The sequence below is a fragment of the Tetrao urogallus genome (genome assembly GCF_951394365.1).
Source record: "Tetrao urogallus genome assembly, chromosome: 1".
NCBI lineage: Eukaryota > Metazoa > Chordata > Aves > Galliformes > Phasianidae > Tetrao > Tetrao urogallus.
The window spans coordinates 187,980,180-188,005,513 of NC_136813.1; the positions used below are offsets into that span (position 1 = coordinate 187,980,180).

At 40.4% G+C, this 25,334-nt stretch overlaps 1 protein-coding gene across 13 annotated transcripts in view; it reads right to left on the bottom strand.

Annotated features, from left to right (window-relative positions):
• Nucleotides 1–25,334, bottom strand: part of CELF2 (CUGBP Elav-like family member 2) — a gene marked incomplete at both ends in the record, with an annotated part of 367,040 nt that overhangs the window by 123,953 nt on the left and 217,753 nt on the right. For all 13 annotated transcript variants that reach the window (XM_079532577.1, XM_079532586.1, XM_079532587.1 and 10 more), the window contains one exon: nucleotides 3,191–3,387. In XM_079532577.1, the coding sequence (XP_079388703.1) occupies nucleotides 3,191–3,387 (197 nt within the window). The remainder of the gene's footprint in view (nucleotides 1–3,190; nucleotides 3,388–25,334) is intronic.

Here is a 25,334-nt window from a genome sequence, read left to right on the forward strand (position 1 = left end):
GAAGAGGAGAAGCCTTGGTGATGCTGGATGCTACCTTCACATTGAGCTCACTGCATTAGAGGTGGAGATATGTATTACTGGAGCTCTTTTTAACAACTGGCCTGAAAAAGTTACCTATCCACCCAGAATAAATTATATAAAGGAGGTAAGATGGACTGGGAGCAGAGACAGCTGATCTGCTGAGACTTTCAATCCCCTTAGCCCTCAGAAGCTGAAAGTGCCATTTAATTCAGTGCTACAGGATTTCCTGAACAATTATTTTATTCTGTATGTGTGTGAATAGTGTTTGCCTAATCCCCTGGATTTCTCTTGTTGCAGAAAGAGGAAGAAGTCTTACAAAACAACAGGGGATAAACATATGAAGTCAAATTACTTTGCTGAGCTCTTTCGCTCGTCTGAAAAGAACCAGAGGGCTGCAAACTCTGGACAGTACGAGGAGTCTCCTACTTAAGGAGGATATTCCAGCTATCACCAACTGAAATGCAGCCATTCCTGTGGTATAAGACCAAATTAACAAAGCTGCACAGAAGCGGCATTTCTGTGGAAGTAATATGTTTTTTCTCTATTTTTCCCAATTCCATCAAACTTGGCTTTCCACTTCTCTTCCTTCAGCTTCAGCTTTTCAGAGCTGGCAAGGAATACAAGAAGTAGGAAAGCAATGAACTAGGCCGTCTGTCGTTTGAGGGTATGAAAGGCAGTCTTAATAACAGCAGGAGAGAGAGAAGCAGCCGATGGTTATTTTTGACAGAACTGGGAGACACTCGGATTGCTGCTTCATAAACAGCTCATCAGAGGAAAAGTCTGTGCAAATGGCAGAAGCCCCTTCAGCCACACTAACAACACAAAGCCCTCATTTGGTATAAGAAAAATCTTTCAAAAATGAAAATTTTTTTCTTTCTTCAAAGAAAAGAGCCAAGCCCAACCCCAAATGTGTAGCAACACTAACTTGCATTTTCATCACAGCAATTCATGCTATTAAATACCAATTACATGGCACAGGCAAAGCCTTTCTCATGCACTGTGATGAGAACAAGACTATCAGCTATTTTTCAGATTGATTTTTTTTTGTTTGTAACAGATTCTTAATCTCTCATGCAGACTCCTTTGTGCTTCTGGATTAAGAAAATAAAGATCATTCTTGGTCAAAAGATACCCACATGAAACTCAAGAGGTTTCTATATCTGGCAGCTTCACTGGCAGCCTCAGCCAGGAGGAAGCACAGAGATAGGCTACTCCACAGCTTCCAAGGGAAAAGCTGACCACCGGAGGACCTCACTGCTGTGTCAGGGAAATATAAGTCTGAAGCTTGTTCTGTTTTTTGGGGGGGATTAATTTCATTTACTCTTAAAACACTAATGCTTGAAGGGACATAACAGCATCATGTCTGAGCGGCTGAAAAGAATCTTAGCAAAACAACAACAACAAAACGCTATTCATGAATACAGGGACTACAAGGCTTCATAATTAGTCTACAATGATTTGCATGACCTGTGCTTAATCCTTATGTGTTCCAGATGCCTGATGGACAGGTACGTATAATGGAAAACACTACAAAAATGGGAATAATTGACTTTCCTTTGTCTAACCACAATATCATTCTAACCTCATTTACTGCTTTAGTGGGAAGGCATTTCTGTGGACCAGGAATCAGCTCTTCCTAAAATGGCCAAGTCTCAAAGTTCAGTATTTTAGTGGTTTAAACTAAGTAGGAGTTGCTCATCCATAGCAGCCTGGACTGCTGAAAATCCAGTTGCCTGACCTCTTAATGCTGCCTTCTATCCAGTGTTACAAGGAAAAGATACTTGGTGAGGGCACCGGGCTAACAGAGCAGGGGGCTGCACGCTCAGTTGCATCACTTCTAGGGAACAGAGGGAGGTGGAAGCAGAACAGAAACACTGCAATAACAAATACCTTCTGCAGTACTGGTGGAAGACAGCAATCTAGTACAGGACTTGATAAGCAGCAGGGTACCCCTATGAGCCCTTTACCTGATGTCACCATGATTCTGAGACAAAATACCTGTTCTTTTAAGCAGAAACAACATATCAAAAGATATCACTCAAAGCACAAGACTGCTTAAATTGGGACAGCAAAGAGGAGGAAATGCTGAGCCTGGGCAGAGCTGTGCACAAAGCATGGGAGCACCCGGAGTTGTGCTGTATGCTGCATGTGACAGCCATCACCTTTCACTGAACTGGAAATCTCGAGGGTGCTGCTTTGCACCGTTAGCTAGCTGCTAGCCCATAGAATCACTCTGCGAGATTTCCCCATAAAGGATTTTAAATGCAGTGCTGGGAGAGGACTAAAAACGAGTAACTATCGAGTCATTTCACAACCAAGCACAAATGCCTCTGAGTGGTGCCAATTATTTGCAATGCCAGCAACAATTTAATATATGAAACTCGACAATCTCAAACTGTAAGTGAAAATACACAGAGAAAAAAACACATTCTGTGAGACAAAATATTCACTTTAAGGCTACACATAAGACTATGTTATAATTATATAATACACAGAATTGTCACGTGCCTAAATATGCATAGGCATACAGCTAAAGAAAGCAATACAGTTAAGGACAAATGCTTTGCATGTGGCAGAAAAATTGCAGAAAGAAAAAAAACATCCTTTTCTATTAGAAAAATACCGTTGCCGAAAATCAATCCTTTAGCATGACCACAAAAATAGGAAATCAGATTTTTGAGAAAGGCCAGGGCAATTCTATTTTTTAATTGCTATTGCCTCTGGAGCAATGATGTAGCAAGAGCCCACTGCTATTCTTTCCCTCCTTCTGATCTGTATCCTGAAAATCATTCCCACCTGGGGTGCAAAGAGAGGAAACAAAAGGAAGTAGAAAATTATATTTTTCATGAGCTAATCCTGGGAAAGTGACCGCTCAGGTTTCCATGTCTCTTGGCAATAATAATTTAAACAAGGATGGCAATTTTTTGTTATTTTTTGCACAGTTGGAATGCTCGCTTCCAGATAACAGACATTTAAACTGCAATTTAAGAAGAAGAGGAAGAGAGCAATCGATAGGTATTCAGGAGTTCTCTCCTCTTAGGAATGCTGCATAGCTCAACACAGTATGCTTCAAAACAGACAGCCCAGATGCAAGCCTCTTTGGAAATTCTAAAGGCAAGTAAGATCACTGAAAAAATCCCTGAAAGCAAACAGAGTACAACTACTGTACCTTTACTTTGGGGAGGGTTCTGACTTCTGTCTCGGAGAACATTAATCTGGTAGACAGCTCCGTAAGGCTCAAAAAGTTCTTTTAACTCTTTTTCCGACCATGAACGGGGAATCTGTCCAACAAACATCTTAATGGCATCTGGGTCTGGTTGGTCTGAATGATCCAAAGCTCCATTCATCTTGTTAGCTGTGCCGTTACTAGAAAGTGGAAGAAGAGATGAAAAAGAAAAGGCAAGTTAGGAGACTACGCAGTTTTCATGTGCACTAGATGCAAAAGATGATGTCAATTGGCACAGAGCAGGAAAAAAAATCGGTATTTAATTAATAGCATAAGTATTATGTACAAAAAACAATGAGATTACATTTTTCATTGAGTCTGGTTTTCTCTGCAGGCTGCTGCTTAATGTCATTATATAAGAAGAGAGCTGCACCACGCAAGCCAGTACTTTTGCATTTTAAAGCAGAGGAGTGTGGCAAGTAAGTACAGATTTCTCTCCATAGCCGTTGTAAACAGAACTGCTGCGAATTCTCACTGAACTGGCTACTGGCAGAAATAAGGCAGTGCTGGGGTGTGCGTGTGTGTGTGTGTGTTTTGTAATAAAGTCACATGAAAGGAATATGAAACACTTGGCAATCTGTCAGATGACTAATGCAAGATGCCAGCGATGAATTTGCAGATTGTGTGAAGCATCCATGTGTGCATCAAATTAGTATGATATTGCCTAGAATGGAAAACACTCCAGCTATGCGGCTGGTTGCTGCCGATTAGTTGCCTACACTCTTTAAAAAGGAAAAGCAGTCTGGAAAGTGCCAGTCTAAAGCACATTGTTTATGGCAGCCTGGCACACAAAAATGCACCATTCAAAAGGAGAAAGCAGTGGTAAAATTGCTCGGAAAATTAAAATGCTGCTTCAGAAAGTTTTTCTCCATGCAGAGGACACGAAGCGTTTGAAATTTTTCACACCCTGTAAATTGTTCCCCTATCTGATCTCCAGATGTACAGCTAACTTCAAAACAGCTACACACTTCTGCTGGGGAAAAGAACTTAGCAACCAAAAAAAATTCCCTGCTCTCTGAGACATGTGACATATTACGATTTAGGAGGAGTACGTCCTTGTAAAGAAAACAAAGAATTTTAAATTCTAAATGAAGGTAAAAATAAACCCCCCAACTCTTCTGCTTCTATTGATAATCAAGGATGATAATTTCAATTTGGCTAGAGATTCTGTAAGTGATATTAGATTTGGATGCTTGAATTTCAAGGAGGAACACCAATGAGATGTGACTTTCAGTGCACTCCTCCCATCCTCCCGCTGAGGGTAGTGAGGAGAAGGCACACATTCAGCAGTGCTGAGAGGTGATCATCCCAACCTTCACGCATCTCAGAGCCACCTGCCACTACTGAAAAACTTGGCTTCAATTACACGCTCTCCATTTGACAGTTATTCAAAAGAAAGTGACCACAGGAAGGCTTGGAAGAGCCTGAGATCTGTACAACCAGACCAAAATCATTTCATGTGTGAAAAAAGAAAAGCCAAGAAGGGCAAGGAAGAAACAGCATTGTGTCATACCCCTGCATCACAGCTGGAACACATGCCAGGACAAATTTTAATCCTCTGTGCTCCATCTCCCTGGAAGTGCAAGGCACCTGAACATATTAATATGCCCCTAGCAATTTCTGCACTTGCCCTGCTTACTGCAGGAAGGAAAAATTATATTAAAGGTAGACTGTAAACCAACAAGAAGAAGCTGCATTGTCACTTGTGAAGTGCTTTTAACACGGATCAGCAGGCAATGGGATTTATCACACCCATTTATTAGACAAAATTCCCATTGATCCTAGTGGGAGTCTTGCCTGAATAACAGACTGAAGGATTTGGCCCAGCCTTCTCTATCGTGTTTCATGCACAAATGCCCTCTCTTGTTTTACAGATGTTCTTTGAGGCTTCTCTGCAGGTCCCAAGAACACCAATGCAGCCATTGTGATTTCTCCATTAGAAGCTGTGTTTTCTACATAGACCTAATATGAGACACCTCCATTGATACCTTAAACAATCCCCACCTCAGACTCTAGGAAACAAAAAACTCCTGACTCTTTCTAATGATACACAATGGGAGCAACTTTCAAGGCTGCCATGGAGTGCTGAGCACCCACACGACATGCAGAGCTCTGGAAAAATACATTCTGCTGTTTCTTCAGATTTCCTATTTGTCTATGCAATGCTTAAAACAACCTCCCTAGTAGGAAGAAAAAATAAATCCCTGACCTATAGCTTAAAATAGTGGAGGAAGATACTCCCACACTATTTTGTACCTGCAAAGACAAGAAAAGGCAGCAACTGCGTCCTGCAGCTTTGTGCTGTGCTCAGGTGACTGTTCCTTCAGAAATCTGCTTCACTTTTCACTTCATTTGTTCTTTGCTTTGTTTACACTAAAAAATGAGTTGAGTTCCTTTTTAAATTATGCCCTTCATCCATTCTCTCTGTTGGATCTCTTCTTTAAGAAATCCACACGTAATTACTGTGTTAGCCCCAAATTACAGCAGAGGTCGTATTTAATAAAGGATAAGTTTATTCCTTTGCTTTTTCCTTTACCCAAACCACCTTTACCACTGAGAGCCCTACTACAATTTCCATTGCTAACAAGACAATTTTGAGGAAACCACAAAACCTAACACTTCTAACTGTTTATTCAGGTTAATTGCTCCATTACCATCGAGTTCCTGCTTTCAGCTAAAGGTGCAGGCACAGGCGAAGATCTCTTCTAATTCAACACAGTGCTTACACACTTTCTTTACTTTGGAGGGGCCGAAGAGCAATTACACTGATCATATTCCTTAAATGCTTTATTGGATAAAGATGGTTGAACGCTCTGACTGCAGGTGTAGGCTACAGTGCGCTGTGTCACAATGCTCCAGGCGACAGGTTTTGTCACTAGCTGCCTGAATTAACTTGGGCAAGTCATTAAAACTTCTCCGGATTTAATTCCACCATCCTCTGACAGCTCTGCCAGTCTGCAAACTGCTGCGGATTTAGGAAAAAAAAACACAAGCATAATTTCAAGATTTTTCATTATAATTCTTTCCTACCATAGGGTTGGAGTTGTACTCAGCTGCCAACGTTTTGGAAATAGGGACAGGCAAGTTGAGCCTAGAGGGAGGGCAGTAAGCTTTGCCAGCATAGTCAGGCTCCTCATTAAGTTACGTTTGACTTCAGTGCAAATGAATGCTACTGAGGGTTCTGGAAGAACGGTTCCCCAACTCTGCTGGGATTTCAAGGAGGGCATCAGCACTTGCAAAAGCATCCTCATCCACAGTTGACAGTAGGTAGAGGACTACAGCCAACTCGCATGAACTGAACAAGTAGATAAAAGGGAGATAACAATGAAAAAAATCATCCAACAAAATGGAACAGTTTTATACAGTCTATGGATTAAATCCTTTCCGCATACTTGAATCATGCACTGAGGAACAGTAAGTATAAAGCACACCTGACTGAGAGTTCAGCTCTCACTGAGCTTGTTCAGGTGAATGCAAAATCCAGTCACACATTTTTGACCCCCTCACAAACTCACTCTGCTAGAGATGAGCTCCCTTCTCTCCCAGTCTCCACCTTCACCATTCTGGCAGGAACTGCTCTGGACAAAGACCCTGTAGTGGCCAACAGCCGTATAGTTTTTGGTCACTTTTCCCTGTCACACTCACTCCCAGAGGCAGCAGTTGCTTCCTGCCCCCATTTTCCTCACCCACTTTACCCAGGAAGAAGAATCACAGAACCACAGAGTATTCCACAGAATATCCCAATATCCCATGAGCCTTCCCCTCAGTCTCCTTCTGAGGCCAAACAAACCAAGGGACTGCAACTACACATCATATGCCTTGTCCTCTAGGCCCTTCACCATCTCCACAGCCCTCCTTTGGACACTGTTTAATAACAACACAAAAAAGAAATCACGCATTAAAGTCTTCAAGAGATTTCAAGCAATTTTTGTGAAAGCTTAGGACCATTTCTTGCGAACAAGAGTGTAGAGATAGCTGTGGCTAGGAGATACTACTAAGAAGAGAATCCCTTGACAATTACTGTCAGTATCCAAATGATGACATACATAAAGAAAGAGAAGAATTAGATTATGTGGCTTGCTGTCTCTACACCGCAGCAACCCTTCCCTCTGCGGCCAATTTAGCCCATTGGACTCTGGGATGACCCAGCACATCATCTTTGCTGACAAGGTGTCATCTGTATCGGAGAGAACAGCCTGAGGGCAGAGATTAAGCCACCGAGTTGCTGGCTGCTTGTGGTCGCTGCCAGAGCATCGTCTCTCTCAATTTGTGCCAATTTTCTTTCTAATAACCTAACTACCATTCCATCATTTCAGCAAGTTGACAGGGCCACTCTTTGAGGAGCTAGAGATTGTTTTAATATCACTGCTGCTTAAGCAGGGGCACTGGCAAAACCCACTAGATGCCTTCTCTGCCTCTCCCATTCATATCTGTCATTATGGCAAGACTGCTAAAGTGCACTGACTGCTAAGGAGGGCAGTCTTAAGGAACAAAATCTGAATCAAAAGGAACCCTCTTAAATTCATCACTGTCAATATATTTAGCATTAATCCCTGCACACTTCCATTCCTGAACAAGATGCCAAGCTAGGTGCTGAAAACCTGTTGTTATGGGGACTGAATAGGTTTGCGTGAAAGCTGTGTTTTAAATCCATTTTCAGTCCTAGTCAAATTGTTTCAGTTTCTCTTGCATTCCTCACCCTACTTTGGTTGCTTTGCTGTTTTGTTGGAGATTTTCCCTTTCCAACTTAACAGTAAACGACCAAACAGCATCCCTTGGAAGAACATTTAACTCCTAAGCATCAAAAGACAAGAAAAGCATGATGACAGAGAAGCTGGAAGTGTAAAGATTACTAAATCCAGCCTGGCACAAAGACATTTGCAGGCATCAAGGTTTTACAGTACCAAATATTTACATTTGAGCTGTGTGATCACTGTCAGGATATGGGATGAGCACCAAAGGGACACCATCACTTTGAAGGACTTCAACTGCTGGCAGAAGAGATGAAAAACCATCACCGTACCATGCTTGAAAATCCAAACTGCTGGATTATGAGCAAATTTTATCTGGAAGGACTCAAAAGGGCTTTATAAGCTCATTGTTTAGAGAGGAATGACTTCATTGTAAGGTGACAGACGGCAGCTGTTTAATGACATGGAGCATTATCGCACAACAATTTCAGCCAGGAAGGGTAGAACAATACCATACTCCATTGGAAACTGCAGGGGGCTGGGATTTAGAGACACAGAATGTAATTACCTAAATTGGATTTTGGCCAGCAAAAAAAGGGCCAGAACCTCTGACAAAAAATAAAATAAAATAAAATAAAATAAAATAAAATAAAATAAAATAAAATAAAATAAAATAAAATAAAATAGAAGCCATTCTATTTTTTTGTAAGCTGTGAATGACTAAATACCTGTGTTTGGGGGAAAAAAAAAGTCACCTCCAGAAGAGTATTCACAGAGCAGTACCTCAACAGCAGCTTGGAGGAAAAGATGTTTCATAAATCATTCACTGCACCCGCTGTAATGCCTTGTACAGTTTTTGGCTGAACTATAAACCACCACTACCACTAATTATTATAAAGTTACACCAATCCATACTGGCAGTTGCTGAATGACTCTGACATCATACCCAATTAATGTAGAAGCACACAGTGGGACCAGTGCCGCGTTTGTAGTGATGTCTACAAAGCAATTTTCGACAGGTTTCTCTGCGCCCATAGGCAAGGTGACAACTTTTAGTGTCTGTACAACTCACTAAGCTGCCTTTATGCTACACTGAAGGCCAACTGCAATTTCAGGAGGGAACCAAAACTCTGAGCTTGCAAAACATTCCCCTTTACTTCATCTTACAGACTCGTAGAGCCTTGTAACAAAGAGACAAGTAATTCTTCATCCATCCAGCAGAGAGCAACAGCACTTGCACTCACACACGAGCTACACAAACAATTCTGATGGCTTTTAATACCTGGCATCCAATGCTGAGATTTTATTCTTGTCAATAGCTAATAATACTCAAGTGCTCACATAAGCACTGAACAGTAAATGCAAAGATGTTTTCTTGCATTGCTTTTATGCCTGTGGAAATTATCTGTAAAAGCATAATGTTGCTTAAGACAACACAGGCTTTTTTACTGTCCTGACAAGCAATTCAAATTCACAGTCATTTGTTTTCTGTTGGAGTCGGTGTTCAGCTCAGCTTTGCTAACTCTCTGTGTACAACAAACCATGGTAAAACATAGGTCCTAGAAAGGACTACTTGCTTTCTGATAAACTTCAAATTTAGTATATGCCTTCACTTTCTTGCCTTACATGCAAGTTTTCAGCAGGCTGAGGAAGTAGCACCATGTCACACGGGGGGACCCTTGATAATCTGAGGAAAAAACCCTTTTCCTATGCTGAAAAAAAAATTTCAGAGTGAACACATTCAGGCTGGGAGAAGGAGAAGCAGTGGGAAGTCATCTTTCAAACAGGTGGGTCAGAAAACGTGCTGCTAAGGGTAACATGAATTGGATACAGTACTGAACCATCCACATACAAGGTACATACATCAGCGCACAGCGGAGATAAAATAAATTATTCTTTAGAGATTCCTCATTAGTATTACAGGAAGGAAACGAGGATACAAAGGAAATCATAATATCTATGTTAAGAAGCAACTGCTGCGTGCACTTGCGGTGCACGTTAGGGCACATGCACTCATTCCACTGTGTTGAGGCTTGTTGCCTTCCTAAAAGAAGCCCTAAGAGCTGTGCTCACCAAAGCAAACGAGATCACGACCTGGCTGTCATCTCCCCATGCTCACTGCTAACTATGTACCTCTGGAGGCTTCTGACTGTTCTGATTCTGGCCTCTGGGTCGCTGCATCACCTCCATTCCAAAACAGCTTGATTTAGGCCTGGAGTTTCAGACCAAAGTGTGAAGATCCCTTGCATATGTGTCTAAAGGCAAATGACTTTATTTTAATGTTGTACTTTTGGTAACGCTTCCTAGAACTGTAGAGGCAATCAGCAGTAATGTCACAAAAGCTCTGCATATCTGTTACAGAGAAAACAAAAACAAAAACAAAAAAACAACATTCAAAGTTATCTTAAAAAAAAAAAAACAAAGGAAAAAAATTATATTCAGTGCAGTGCCTTCGAACTGTCTCAACTCTTCCCACTGGTGTATGGACCTACTTTATAATTAGAAGTTGTTCTGTAGAACATGCAGTAGTGCTTTGTGATGTGCTTGTGCTGCACACACGGATGAAAGTGGAGTAACTCACAAAAGTTAAAATACCTACTTTATATTACACACATGCACATGTATAAAAACAAGGGAAAGAATTTGTGTAGAAGGGAAGGTAAGCAGGGAGAGGAGGAGCTGCTTAAAGTCTTCTATTTTAGGAACAAATTAAAATATCATTACTAGTTCATCCAATAGTGGCAGCAAACAATTAAATGCACCATCTGTACAGGTCAGAACTGAGTAGTATCTTTTTTTTATGCTGATAAAACTTACAATGGTCTATTTTCAGTATATTTAAGTATTTGCCTACACTGGCCTGTAGATTTTACTAAACTGGAACTAGGAAAAGCTCAATGTTCAGTAGAAGACAGCCGCCAAGCCTAGCCCACCCCCTAGATTTCTTGAGTTTGATCCCCATCTTGTTCTCCCATGGATGAGGATGACTGATTTCTAAGGACACATGACAAGAATGACTAACAGTGCTTGGAGATCTTCATGGACAGGCTGTGTATTAGCCCCGCTTTGGTCTTCTGGCCTTTCCTGCAGGCTTTGGGAGCTAATTAATCCCAGTCTGGATGAGGTCCTCCAGGCATCACCATTCTGCAAGACAGAGCTCTGCTCAGGCAACTACCCAAGAAGTCAGTTTTGCTTCCAGAGCAGGATTTGTATGTTAAATCATTAAATCTTCAGTCTAACTTGAGTCTGCCCCTGTCAGCTGTAAGGTTGGTACATCTAGCTCCATGCGGCAATACAAAAATAACACAAGAGTTTAAACATTACCAAAAAATACCAAATGCATGACTTTAAAAAATCTCTTTCCTGTTGGCCAACTCACAGGTGGATACCTGCACATCTGGTTTTGACCTGAAGAGTTCAGCATTAACAAAGGCTTCTATGAATCATTTTTGCATCTCTGTTTTAGCTAGAGGAGAACCTTGGCAGTTCACCACAACTATGATGCTCACAAACAACGACTGTGACTTTGTGTTTGTTTCACTTCTATCATACTCCTCACTGTCTCTTCCCACTGTAACCTCCTTGGGCAGAGGCTGTCCTTTTGTGTAAATATCTGTGTTATATCTAAAATGGACTGAAATTGCAGAGAGGCCCACTCCTCATTATTGGAAGCTGTACAGTACCACAAAGAATGCTCACGCACTTGCACAAGGACATTACAGGTTTGGAGAACCGTCTGACACGATTTCTCCTATGAAGTTGCATCTGAAGTAGCTGACTGCTCAGTATTAACAATGTGGATTATTAATGCTTTGCTTTAGAGATTCCACATATCTGCAATGAAGCATACTCTTTTCTGTGTGGCATTTATTTATTTAACATTTATAGGTATTACTTAAAAAAAAACACAACAGTATTTGATTACTCCCAAATGCACATATATATGTGACATGCCAACAATCAAATTAGAACAGTATCAGGCTTTTAAAATTCAGGACACGTAGGAACATCTGTTTTCTTGTCAACAACCCCAGCCTCTCTCTCTCCCAAACACTGCTCAAAATGTATGTAGTTGCTGCACAACGCCCTTCTTCCTTTTCCCCCCAAAACTTCAATGTAGTATTTAATGATGTGATACCATTTCAGCATTCTTATCTTCAGCCTGGCAGTCATCTGCAAGTTCTGAGGTTCACAAAGACTTGCCTACTTCGTGGCCAGCTGTGTCCTGGAGCTGAGGAGGGATGGGGAAGATGGGCAAGAGTCCTCCAAGCATTTGTTCAGAAACACATCAGTGGTTTCGGCAGACTAAAAGCAAACAATTGCTGTAGGAAGTACTTTACAACCCAACCTATTTCAAGCCATGGCACATTTATGTACGCATACAATGATACCTGCTCACTGTTGAGCTTCACAGAGCACAGAGCTATTTCCATAGTTCCCAAAAGGGAGGGAGGTCAGCAGTTCACATCCAACATGGCTGCGCTATCTAAATAGCTTCTTTATAAAGGGAATGGAAGATCCCAGCTCTGCCCATATTAAGGGTAGAGCTAGTTTCAGTTAGCTGTTTATTTATGGGAGATCTGAAATAAAGAAAGCTGAGACATTCAATTTTCTTACTTATAACAAAATAACCTATCAGGCTTGCTCTTCCTGCCTCCATCTACTAATCGCAATATAAGAAAAGATTATTGTCCAAAGTATGATGCAATTGTAATTTTAAGAAGTTGAGTATCATTATAGCAAAATCCCCCTCAGCTGATTTTTTTAAAACCATTTCTTCATTTTTTTTGACACCACATCTGGCATATACAATACAGATGATCATTTGTTTATATATCCGTCTAAATGCCTTTTCCAAACACAGCCAGATGGAGCCTTTCAAAATCAAATTAATTTCAGATTAATTCACTCTGGACCCACTCCAGTTTCATGACTCTATGCTTTGAGGCACCATCTAAATTGATTTAGAGTCATGAACTTAAAGAGCTCAAGTCCTTAGGTATAGAAGAAAAAGATCCTTCTTGCATACTGAAAGAGTCAGCAAATCAGGACTCTGCAATTCTAAGTTTTTGCTGCTTCAAGCAACCCCCGAAATCAACCTCAGAATGCATCAGTCTATACAGTGTGAAAATCTCCTGAAACCATTCATATTTCACTCCACCAAAAATCACACTAGAATTTATTGTGCCAATGCTCTAACTTCCCTTGATGAGCCTAATAAAATTTATTGCTCTAATTAAAAAGCAAAATAAAAAACAGTTTTGTTCTAAACCTTGCAATAAGCAGCATAGAAAGACAGGAGACAGGTAATAAAAATCTCCACTGCAATAGATTTATCTGAGGAGTTATAAACAAATGTAGCCTGAAAAACACTGTGGGCTTGCATACTGTCAATCCTCCACGTATGCCTTTATTATCTCACTTGTTTCAATTGCAATTTGGGTTTCCATGGAGATGTAACAGTCAACTCAGGAAAATTATAAGATAAATGTCAGGCAGTGATAACGGTGTTAATGAAGCTTCATTGACAAGCAGAACTATGCTTCAAATAATAGGCATATTTCTATTAGCATATGTATAACCTGCCCAGAAGAAGAAGAAAAATTCCCAACAACCGGGAAAGACAATATTAAAAAATTAAAATAAAATTGTGTCCATTTAAGACACATGACACACAATGAAACATTGCATCTATGTGAAATGATGAATTCCTAACAAACTGAAGAGATGTTGGTTTGAAATTTAATTGCCTGCTTCCTTTTGAAATGTTTTGCACATATCACGCTAAAAAAGCACTCAGCCGACACGCGCAGATGCGCTTCTGCATGGTGTGACACTTGTTTCCTTACCATGCAGAGATGGAACGATCTGCCTCACCAGGCACTTTAAAACATACAATTTCACAATGCACAAATACAGCTGCAGTGAGCTGTTATAAAGATTGGTGGGAATGGACTATATACAAACACAGCCCTTGGGTGCTGCAGGATGGCCTACCATGCCACCTAAGGTTTCACTTTGGCAATTTGCTAGAAGTCAGGAGGATTGTGGCAGGAGTGGGGCAGTCCTGTGCTGGAGATCTCTAGGACAATTTCTGCAGATGGATGAGAGGTGCTAAGATGTCCACTGCCTATCCATTGCTGTTGGCTGGAAAGGTAAGAGGTGGCAGAGGTTGTTTCGTCTCTTCTTACACCACTGCTGGCCTTGGAAACTCTTTCAGATGGAATCCATCCTGTTGTAAGAGTGAAGTGTCTCGGAAAACTGGGTTCTGGTATTAGCTGAGTGTTAGAGAGGCAACAGGTAAAACGATGACATTGAAAATCTGGATCAGGCTTGTTTCAGTAGCAGAGAAGGGGGAAATCCTAAACCTACAGGCAAAGAAAGAAGAAAATCTTCATCCCTCTCAAGACTTGATGGTAAAGCACACAGGCAGGAAAAACTGTGCACATTGTGGAAAGCTCTCAACTATTACTCTCATGAATAAACTTATGAAAATGTAGCTCTTCTGAACATGTATGCAGGGCAGGAAACGAGATGATTTTACCATCTGCATGGAAAATACAGCAGGGGTTTGGGTCAGGGGCAGAGGGGCTCCTTGTCCCCTGTTCCTTCCACCTCTTCCAAATTTTGCCTGTTTAGTAAAGGAGATCGTGAGTTCTGTCTTGGAAATACTTCCCAGTTCTTCAAGGAGGAGTATGGAAATCTGCCCATCTAGCCAGGCTGTGGGAGCAGAAAAGGGAGTTGGAGAACTACCCAGTCTTTCTGTAGAGCTGACGTCAGCTCTGATCAGACTGCTCAACAACAAAGTTAATGTGTATATATATATATATATATTTTTTTTTTCCTCTTCATGTCATATTACTGAGAAGCTTAAAAAAATCCAAGCTTCTGAATCTTTTATAACCACTTCTCCATACTAACTACTAGAAAAACCTAAGTACCTCATTAGGTTGCTGATAAAATGTCAATAGTTAGAAAGTGCTTTTCCCCAATGATTTCCAACGTACTTACAACTCCCTTTATTGTAACTCACTTTAGTGCATCTTTTGTGGGAAAGAAAAAAAAAAAAAACCAACAACAAAAAAACACAAATGAACCCAAAAAACAAAATCTTCACTGTGACTGGTAGTTGATTGTATGTTACAGCGTGAGTCCTCATGATAACTTCATGGGAGTCAGAACAATATAAGCTGGAGTCTGGCTTCAACTGCAGCTGGGAAAGTCTTTGCAGTACTGCTAGTGTCAAATGTTCCCAGAACCAAGTCCCACCATATTCACCAATACCAACACATGCAACAGTGACGTGGAGATTACGAAAGAGAAATTGGCTTCAAACCCAGAATACTAAGCAATTTTTAATAGAAAAAACACTATGCGTGCATGATAAGAAGTACTGCCCTGTGCATATAACTAAATGGGTCACACTGTCTCCATTTCTCGCTTGTTGAAAGGTCTACATCCCATTACAGTGTGTGCTCCACACTCTAAAACATTATTTGTTCTCCTGTGTATTTTGGGTTGCCAGAATATTCTTTAAAAGCTAAAGAGAGTGGTTATGTAAATGCACCAGCACACAAGTAGTCAACGGAGAATATTAAAGTGCAAGATATTATTTAGTTTCTTATATTTACCCTCATATTACCAAGTTATTTTGCTTCCCTGGTTTACAAGGCTACAAAGTTCTTTTGAGGCTTACAAAAAAATAAACTACATGTAATTCAGAAAGGATCCATTCCCCTTTTAAAGGCATCATTCAAAGTAATGAAAAGCCTCAGGAAAGCTGGCTTAACTGTTCCTAATAAACATATTATAAAAAATCCCAGCATAACCACACCCTAACACGCACACTTCCTAAGCCATGTGGCAGTCATTTATGGGGTCACTGCTGACTTCAAAGGCAGACCTTCATCTTCCAGTTGTGAGCTGCCAGGGAGCTCTGTGCAACTTCATGGTGAGAATCCATTCATGCACTGCCATTCCAAAACCTCTTGCCAAATCAACAGGAAAACGCATCCTGGTGAAAACTGCTGTAAGGTCATAGCAAATACTTGCCACAGGAGAAACGTAAAAGGATGAGATAACTTTTGTAATAGTGTGTTTTGGACAAAAGATTATCCTTCTAGATGTTTTTTTCCATGAAGGCTTTACTCACAAGTGAAAAATGAATCTAGGTCTTGTGGACTGGCTGGCAGCTTTCAGAAGATACAGGAAAGGAGATGGGAAAAGTGGGACTACCATCCCCATTCGTTTGGCCAGCCTGTGTACAAAGTCTCTTAACTCCAACAGTTCAGTGCAATAGAGATGGTAGTTAAAGACTTCTATCTGTATTTTTAAGCTCTCTGTAGTGTTCTTGACCTCTGGAAATTGGGTCATCTCAGGTCTGGTTGGCTGTTACCACCAGTGTGAAATGCAGTACGATTTAGAGAAATCTCTGTCATCACACCTCAGAGTTAATTTCTTTCTTTTTTCTTTTTTCCTTCTCCTCCTGAAAATAGAAAAGCTCTTATTTGTGATGACAAGTCTTTGGAAAGCCAGAGGACTACTAAAGGTGCGTGGATGCCTAAGATCTCTAACCCTCTTCCAACTGTTTTTCCATACAAGCCCTCTCTGCACAGACATTGGCACCTTTGCTCAGCAGATGGAGCAAGAGAAGAAACCTGCCCTGGGGCAGGTGGAGGCACCTGGACACTGCCAAAAGGAGAAAACAGACCCAAAGCTCCCAGGTCTCATCTGCTTGATACAGGAAACACAGGGGAATCCAAGCATCATAAATGGGATTTTAATATAGGAACATTTGCTTTAATAATTTGAGGGCCGAACCTGCTGAGCTTGTCACCGTAAGCAAGGCAAATGGAGAAAAAACCTGAAGACTGGGCTTTTAGTCCAAAAAAAGAGATTTGCGGCCTCGTGCTTGCTTTGAGGGAACACAGGATGTCTGTGCCTCACGCCCTCGAGGCCGGTCAGCTGCACTCAAACAATTTCAGGTTCATCTAGAAGGATATTACTAACAGCTCAATATAAGGCACATCTGTTTCCAGGCTGTAACCACCTTCAGTGGAGACAAAATCTTTTAGAAGAATGAAACTGGGAAGCATTTCTAATGGTACAGAACAGAGGACAATGCAGCAACAAAACGGGTTTGTCAGCCACACTCTTTCATAAGTCCCTTCTACTTGCTGTGCTCATTTCTCTCACCTTATAACGAGTGCATTATGTTCCCATGCCAATGAACTACTCTGAAGCATTCAGAGGAAAGCACTATATACATGTTTAACCGTTATATTATTAAAGACAAAAAAACTCAACAACCTAAAAACAACCTTCCATGATATGCTTTTCCTTTTAACTTCATACAATTCTAATTTCTCCTTTAAAAGCAGTATTTGAAAATTATGCAACACAGCAGAAGTGAATACTTTCCAAAGCCACTATTATTATTTGCATTACAGGAGTGTCTCCGAGGCCCCAAACAATGTTGGCTGCTTTTTAAGTAGCAGACCTAATTTTATTTGTTAGCCCAGATGTTTTCCTACTACTTTCATATGTTAGGAAACACGATGTACTCCCAGAGGACTTCAATAGGTAGTTAAGGAAAAAAAGGGGAGAAGGAGACAAAGCGCATCTAAATTCACTTCTGCTATCCCTATGAAGTCAGGGATGTTTAATCTACTATTTGATACCAAGCAGTTTCATTATACAGCTCAACATACTGAATGCTTCTTACTTTCCTGTATTTCCATCTCTCCATGACTGGACTGAATGCCAGCACAGTTGACTGATGTAGTCAATGCTTTACCAAAAATAGTCAGATGCTCTGGAGGTCAGTATCAAGAGTTTTCTGTCCGAATGGGCATATATTCCATGAAGTTTGAAGGTGGATGGAAGCACAAATCGGATATGTCAGTTCACATCTGACATTACTCCCTGTTTTCCAGTCATTTATCCAGGACACCCTCTGTTATCCTTTGCTATTTATTTCGATGATGCTTTCTGAGACAGAGTTGTGTTAAGCTGAGATGCTAATTAAAACTACCTTGAAATATTAGCAGCTATATAACATTGGACTGGTGTAATAAAAATAGTTTGGATATGAAAACTGCTATCAGCTTTTACATACAATAAATTATTTAATAAATTCTAATTGCCCAGGGGATTTTTGCAAACAAGAGGGATTAATGAATATAATGCATACAATGCATTTCTATGTTAAATAAACAGAAAAATCAACCTTGACAGTGCCCTTTTGTATATTTCAGAACAGATACGCAGCTCACATGGAAAAGGAAGGCGATTACAAAAAGCTTTCCCTTATCCGTACGGAGCTGTGAGGAGCTCGGAGTCAGCAAAGGCAGCACACTCAAGGCTGCAGCAGCCGGGCCACTGACAGCTACATCCAAACTATGCATCCTCCAGGAGTCATTAAGCCTAAATCACAGCTTGTGATTCCTAATCTTACATGGTCAATGGGCTCGTGTTTCTTAAAGATGGGTATATCGGTGGAAGCGAGATTTGGACTTGAGGAGAAGCGCTTTACGAGCTCAGCCGTGTGAGCACTGCAGAAATGTACACAAAGCTTTACAAATGACCTCATTTTTACCAGGAAAGGACAGCTCAGTTGTGTTCTATATTTTCCTGAGCTGAAAGAAGGCCCCACAGCCAAACTGTCATGTCTAATCACTTTGTTACTTCAGCGTGCTTAAAACAAACAATTTTTTTTCCCTTAAAAAAAAAAAAGCACAAAAAAAACCCACAAAAAAAAACAAAAAAAAACCCAACAAACCACCAACAACACAATAGCTGTGGAGCAATTGTGTTTGGGAGAGCTGGAACTGTATTTTTCAGCACATAACCAAGTCATCAGAGGAGCAGTTTTGCTTAGTTTGATAAATGAGGTTTACAGGGATATGCTTTGACCACATTAATGATCTGAAATGATCATTCCTTCCCCCCACTTTTCCTCTTAGGTCACGGATCAAATGTGACCCGTTTTCCTTGAATGCTTTCCCACCACCTATTTTCCCTTCAGAGTGGTAAGCCAGTTGCTAAGGACACATTACAAAGCCACCATGCAACCACTATCTCCCCCCAAACACACATACACACTTTTCTTCTCCCTGCCTTTATGATATTTTCTCCCCTCTCAGCATCCACTCTGAACAAGGTCCTGCTTTACATTCAGGAAAGCCAACAACTGCTTATAAGGACAAGCTTAGTGCGAGAATAGGATTTTCTAATGACTACAGAGACTCCCGGGGCCTTCATATTTAAAAAAATATAAAGGCAGCAGTCTTGGCTTTTAATTACTCCTAATTCTAAATCTCATGGCCTTAAACACAATAGCTCTTTCAACTGAGAAAAAAAACGACACTAATCAGTAAGAGTCCCCTGCGCAACCTGCTAGCCCTCTGATGGCACTGCAGTGTTTGCACTGTTCTGATTTTTCAAGGTTGACCAATGAATAGCAAAGCCAAGATGACTTAAAAGCATTAAATCATGCAACTAAAATGGCTTTTTTGATACACTGCTGGATGGCTTGCAATTAGCAAGGGGAATCAGTACAAGGCAAATATTATAAGAGCAGGGAGAGACAAATAGGGAATCAAGGGAGACCGGTGTTCATTTTGGAACAAGTAAATCCCAGATGTTAAGGTATTTGCCGTTTAATACAACCCTTCTCACTTGCCAGGTTAAGGAATGCAATTTAAAAGCATTAAAGTTCAGTTGCTGAGCCTCAACAGAAACTAAATGAAGATTTCCTTCATCTGCTCTACTTCCCTTGAAGAAGCCAACAATTATTTCTAATTGCTGCAAAGGTCTGGGAAAGGGAAAACTTCTGTTGTTCTGCAGAGTTTTCTAAGAAAATCTTTGTCCTTGCCATTCATAAAAGATGTGTCTCATTTAAATGTTAAAGATGAGGAAATAACACTGCAGGTACTTGGATTTCCCTGAAGATTTCAGCTTTCTGTGTCATTTATTACACTTCCCAGTAATGCGCCACTCTGTTGTTGACTTCCATAATCAATACCTCTGGTCTTCTGGCAACTAGATGTATACAAAAATATATAAAATAAATGTTTCCATTATACAGATTCACATTTAAATTACTGTTACAGAATGGACAAGTGAGGCTTTGGTCACAATCCACACCTCTACAGCATACAGCTCATTCTTTTTCCACGGCACATCCAAAACACGCTTCCTCCTAACTCTGTCCAGATGACAAGAATCACAACTGCAATGGGATTACCAAGACAACAGGATGGTGAATCCATACACTGGACCTGAATTGTACCATGGACACTATAGAAAGATTAGTTTTCAGCATCAAAACAAAATGATCAATAAATACACCTACTGTTGAACTGTCCATGAGCAAACTAAGTATGAGCTTCCTGCAGGAGTGGTCTAAAGTAAAAGCCTCCTGAGAAAAGCACAACAATGCTGCTGAGTTCCTCAAATGAGACACAAAATCTCCACTTCTGAACTAAAGGAACGACGCATTTAGCTTTCACTGAACAGATTTTCACTCTTGATGTTAACTGAGATGCCCACAAGAAGACCCAACATATGGCCTAAGCTGCCAAGCATCCCAAGCAGTGTCCCATGAACTCCTTATGTGTATACAGAAAGCACACAGTAGTATCCCCAAAGGGGACAAGGCACCCCTCCAAAGGAAAAGGCATAATTTGTCCACCTGAAACAGGCAACCAAGCCTGTGCTTTCTGGACATACAAATAACTGCCTATAACAATGACCAAATTTTTTCATAATTGTATATTCTATTCCTCTACTTCCCTTTGTACTCAGCCTTCTTCTTACCACTCTTCTTTTCCTTTGTCCTTAAGGCATCTTTTCTCTATGTTTAGCTTATCTGCTCTTGACTAAACACGTTATTTCACCATACACGTAAATAAGGACAGCAGCAAAGGTAGTTGGCCCTCATTACTGATTTGTTCTGGGACAGTATTCTAAAAGCAGAGTGAGCAACAGCAACTTCAAAGCGTATGAATTCAAGACTCTTATCATCATATTCTATCATTTGTGAATAGTTTGGCCTCCCAGCAGCTCTCTTCCAGTCCACAAAAATAAACATGTTGTGTACACTATTGACTTATTTTTCTCTTTACTGTTTTTGTCAACTTGCTTTCAAGCACCTGCGACATTCTCTAGCTACCTCTGCCTGCTGCTCATGTGCTTAACTCAGTAAGAAACACACAGGTCAGATGTAGAAAAAATTCATCCTTTGGCCGTTCCAGTAGCCAAGGCAGTGCTGTCCTCTGGGGTGTGCTGGTTATCTGCTTACCTGACGATTTCTGAAAGACTCTCCACTTTCATTTCCCCTGTTCCCAACAGTGGCTGAGCTCCCAGTTGAGCTCCCATGCAAACCAAGATCTAGACAATCTAGACAGACAGCCTGCAATTTTCTCCCTCTGTTACAACCTGAAGAAGGGATGTCAGGCAGCAGCGCGCCACTGCTCCATTTTGGTGGTTAGTGCCTTGCATCATCCTTTTAGTGGTATACGCGAGCAGTGATTGCTTTCCAAAGGCAGACACGGGGAGCCAGGTTACAAAGCAGCAAAGAATACCCATTACAGTAAATTAAAATCCTTAAACAAATTACCAACAGTGAAACAATCTCTGCTTCAATTATGTGGTTAGCTGGCACATGGAGTCTTTTCTTGCTTTGGCCAGAAATACTGAAGCCATGATTGATCTAATCTGTAATCATGTTGTTTATTTTTTTTCAAATTAGAGATAATATAAAAAGCACAACAACGTGTATGTATATATTCACAGCACTATTGCAGACATCCAAAAGCAACTCTATTTTATCTTTGCTGCTTTGCATTTTAACCTAATTTCTTCCCTTTTTCAGTCTACGGTAAATACAATATTTGCTTTTAGAGTTCTGACTCTCCAGGGGTTAGAAAGGAAAAGTACTTAACACAGAGATTATCTTTCTGGTGTTGCACTGTACGAATAAAAATTGTTACATTAATGGGAGTATGCAGTCATATTCAAACACCATTAAGTACCTCTCCAGAAAACAGAAGGAACGGGAGTGATGAACTACATACACGTCGTTCTGCTTGGACTTGCAAGCACATTTGTGCTTCTCCCCCCTTCACCAAGCAAAGGATTCCCAGGGAAGGAATTTCCATCCTTTCTTGTTCTTTCGTTAACTCTTCCTAGCCTGTGCTACAGGCAAGCCAGAATATTAATACTGCTATCGGGGAGGAAGCACAGACACATACAACAGCTGATTCCCTGCAGTTGGAAGGTCAACAACTTGTATAAAATCTTGCAATGAAATTCTGCCAAACTGAACTAAAATATGGATCTTATATTATTGGTATCCCATTTCACTCTTACAAACCTAAATCTTGTATGTGTCTGCTTTGGACTTGAATGCATGCAATAAAATGCTTTCAAAGAGACCAAGATTCAGTGCTTCATGTATCATACATTCCTTTTCCTTTCAGGGTGTAGGATTTATTTTTAGCTGGTTTAAATCAACATAGGTCAGATGTGTATCTGCTAATGAGTATTGGTAATTAAGTTTTTAAACCACACAGCAGCAATCCAGCACTTTCATGTTGTTGATCTCTCTCTAAATTTGTGTATATTTTCAGAGCTGTTTCTGAGAGTCCTATTTGATTTAATTCCATTAAAATCTTCAAGGGTAAAGTTACTTGCAAGAGCTCAAAATATCTCTAAAAATGGATTTTTTTTTATGTCAGATGTTGGTCTTTTTCTTTGAAAACCTTCGTAGTAGTTTTGTATAATAGATTTTCATTTATTACACAAAGGAACAGGAAAGTACATCCTGAGACTGTAACTTCTGGGTTTCTGTATTTTGCCATGCATTAAAAAATGGAAAACATAAAAGTTCAAATTCCTGGTCTTGTTTCAGTGTTTACAAAGTCTACAGCAAGCACGTTTACCTGTGCTGGCTTGACTACAAAGCTTTGCAAAACAGCTTTTTTTTTTTTTTCTTCTTGGAAAAGCTCTAATCATAGCCTGGTTAACTTTTGGGAAAACTGGCATATTTCACTGTTCTCTCCTATAAAATGGAAACATCTGTCTGCATTTGTCAAGTACTTTAAAACAGCATGTAAGCAAACTGAGACTGGTGTAGGTACAGAAAATGTGAGGGAATACAGCAAGAAATGCACTCCCTTCCCATAGATTTCAATTTAAGCAGCTCACAGGAATCAGACAGGCAGCTATGAGTTAGTCTGTTCAAATATAATTTCATTCGTATGTGTCTGCTTTCCCCTTGCATAGTGCAAAAGCTAAAGAAGAAAGAAAAAGAAAGCCTCAGCATGATCTTGAAATTAATTTTCATGATAGGAGCAATTGAGTCCACCTACTAAGGTACTTATAATTACATTGTACTGTTACTTGGAAGAAAAACGGCCAGCTATATTCTAAGAAAATATTAACCCCATCAGCACAATCACAAATCACTACATTTAATGTATTCTTCCTTTTATTAACACTCACAAGGTGCCCATTAGAAGCACCTTCACTGCTATTCTAAATCACTTCTAATTCTGACGCTAACAAAAACACGACGGAACCTGTTACATACAGGTCTTTGAACAAAAGGCTCTTTGCTGTGCAAAAGACGTATCAGCACTGGATGATTTAGCCCATGATTTTGTTTACTGCTTTCAACTTTCATTACTGTTAAAAGCACTAAGATTGTTTCCCAGACAGCTGAGGTTTCTGAGGAAAGAAATCAACACCCTGACGCTGAACTCTGCTCTACCTGCAGCTGGTCAGAGAAGCAAAAAGGAACCTGGGTGACAGGCAGGGTGCCATCACCTGTGCCTTTGTTTTTTATGTTGCGTTATCACTGCTTTTGATTTCTAGGGAAAGGAGGAAGGAAAGCAGTGATGCAACGGTTGGTCTCCAGGCAGAGCCTGCAGGGTCAGACACATTTGGCTCATGCCCTGCCTTCGTGCCCGTCTCCTAAGCCAGGTTTGCTTTGTCCCACGTCAGCTATCTTGCAGCAAAGCAAGCTGCCAATTTAAACACATTAAGTGCCTGGAGTGGTTACTTCACTTCTGCTAAGCAGTCTCACTGAAGTCTTGATGTTCTAAAAAACGGCTGGAATCAATGCTGGGTAAATTTTTAGTAGAACTTACATCACTCCCTGATTTTAGCTCTGAGCTTTTGAGAAAGCTTTCAAAAAATGCTAGATGCATTTCACAGGAGCCAAATCTTCCAGCTGAAGAAAACAACTATTATTTCCTAAAACACTAGTCTCTCCAAGGCTTCTACAAGTTTAATTCCATTTAGGCACATACTGATACTCTCTCAAACTGAAAAGTGAGCTACAACTAAAAAGAAGGAATTAGAATTATGCTGATGTTTCACTCTTAGAATTCTGCGTGCAAGGGCCCTGCTTAAGCACCCTGACCCAATAGGACTTGCTTCAGGTACTGGGTGCAGCAGATGACCCCAGAGGCCCAAATGTAGCAGGAGGTTCTCTCTGGCCTGGACATCAGTACTCAGAAGAAAAACTGCTGGAACTGAAGAAAATGTTTTAGGAAATGCATTATAAGTCCTTGGAGAAAACTCTGAAATATCAACCTAGGAGTCATTTCCCATCCTTTTTCAATAGGGCTCAATATCAATCTTTCTTTATAACATCAATTATTCCTGTAGAGGTGGCATTATGACTGTTCTGCCCACAAAAGGTGGTGAGGAAAAGGCTCCCTCCATCCCAGCAACAATGCTCCAAACCCAAACTATCCTTATCACCAATGTTACATACTCCTTCTGTTTAGAAGGTCTGTACTTGTATCATGATCTCGTGCAGACAGATAAGAGATTACGTGGATTTATGATACAGCAACTCTACTATGGTACTGTATTTTTCTAGTGAAAATGCAAACATCATTCTGCTAAAAATATCTTCATGTCATTCCACAATATTGTTATTAACATGCACACACAACAATAAAATCTTTTGGGCATTCGCAAGCAGTTGTTATATCATTTATGAGACAATGACAAAGCTGTACACTATAATCGTAATTTGTAAAAATGGAAAAAATGGTACAAATTAAACCAAAATCAATTATTTAAACTACGATGGGGGTACCAAAAGAGAGTATTTTGTTACTGAGATGATGCAACTGAGTAGCTGAACAAGAAAATCCTGAAATCCAAAAGCCGACCTCTAAAGATGATCAATCTACACCTCCTTGGCCTGTGTTGGAATGAAAGATTAAAAGGTTGTATTTGAGCTGACATACTGGAAAAGCAAGTATAAGACAAAATATAGCCATGCTCCACCTCTCACTGTCCTGAAATCAGTGGGTCAGATAAAGAGGGAATCTAGATTCCCCAAAGCCTATGGTTTGATTGCAAGCTAAAAAACT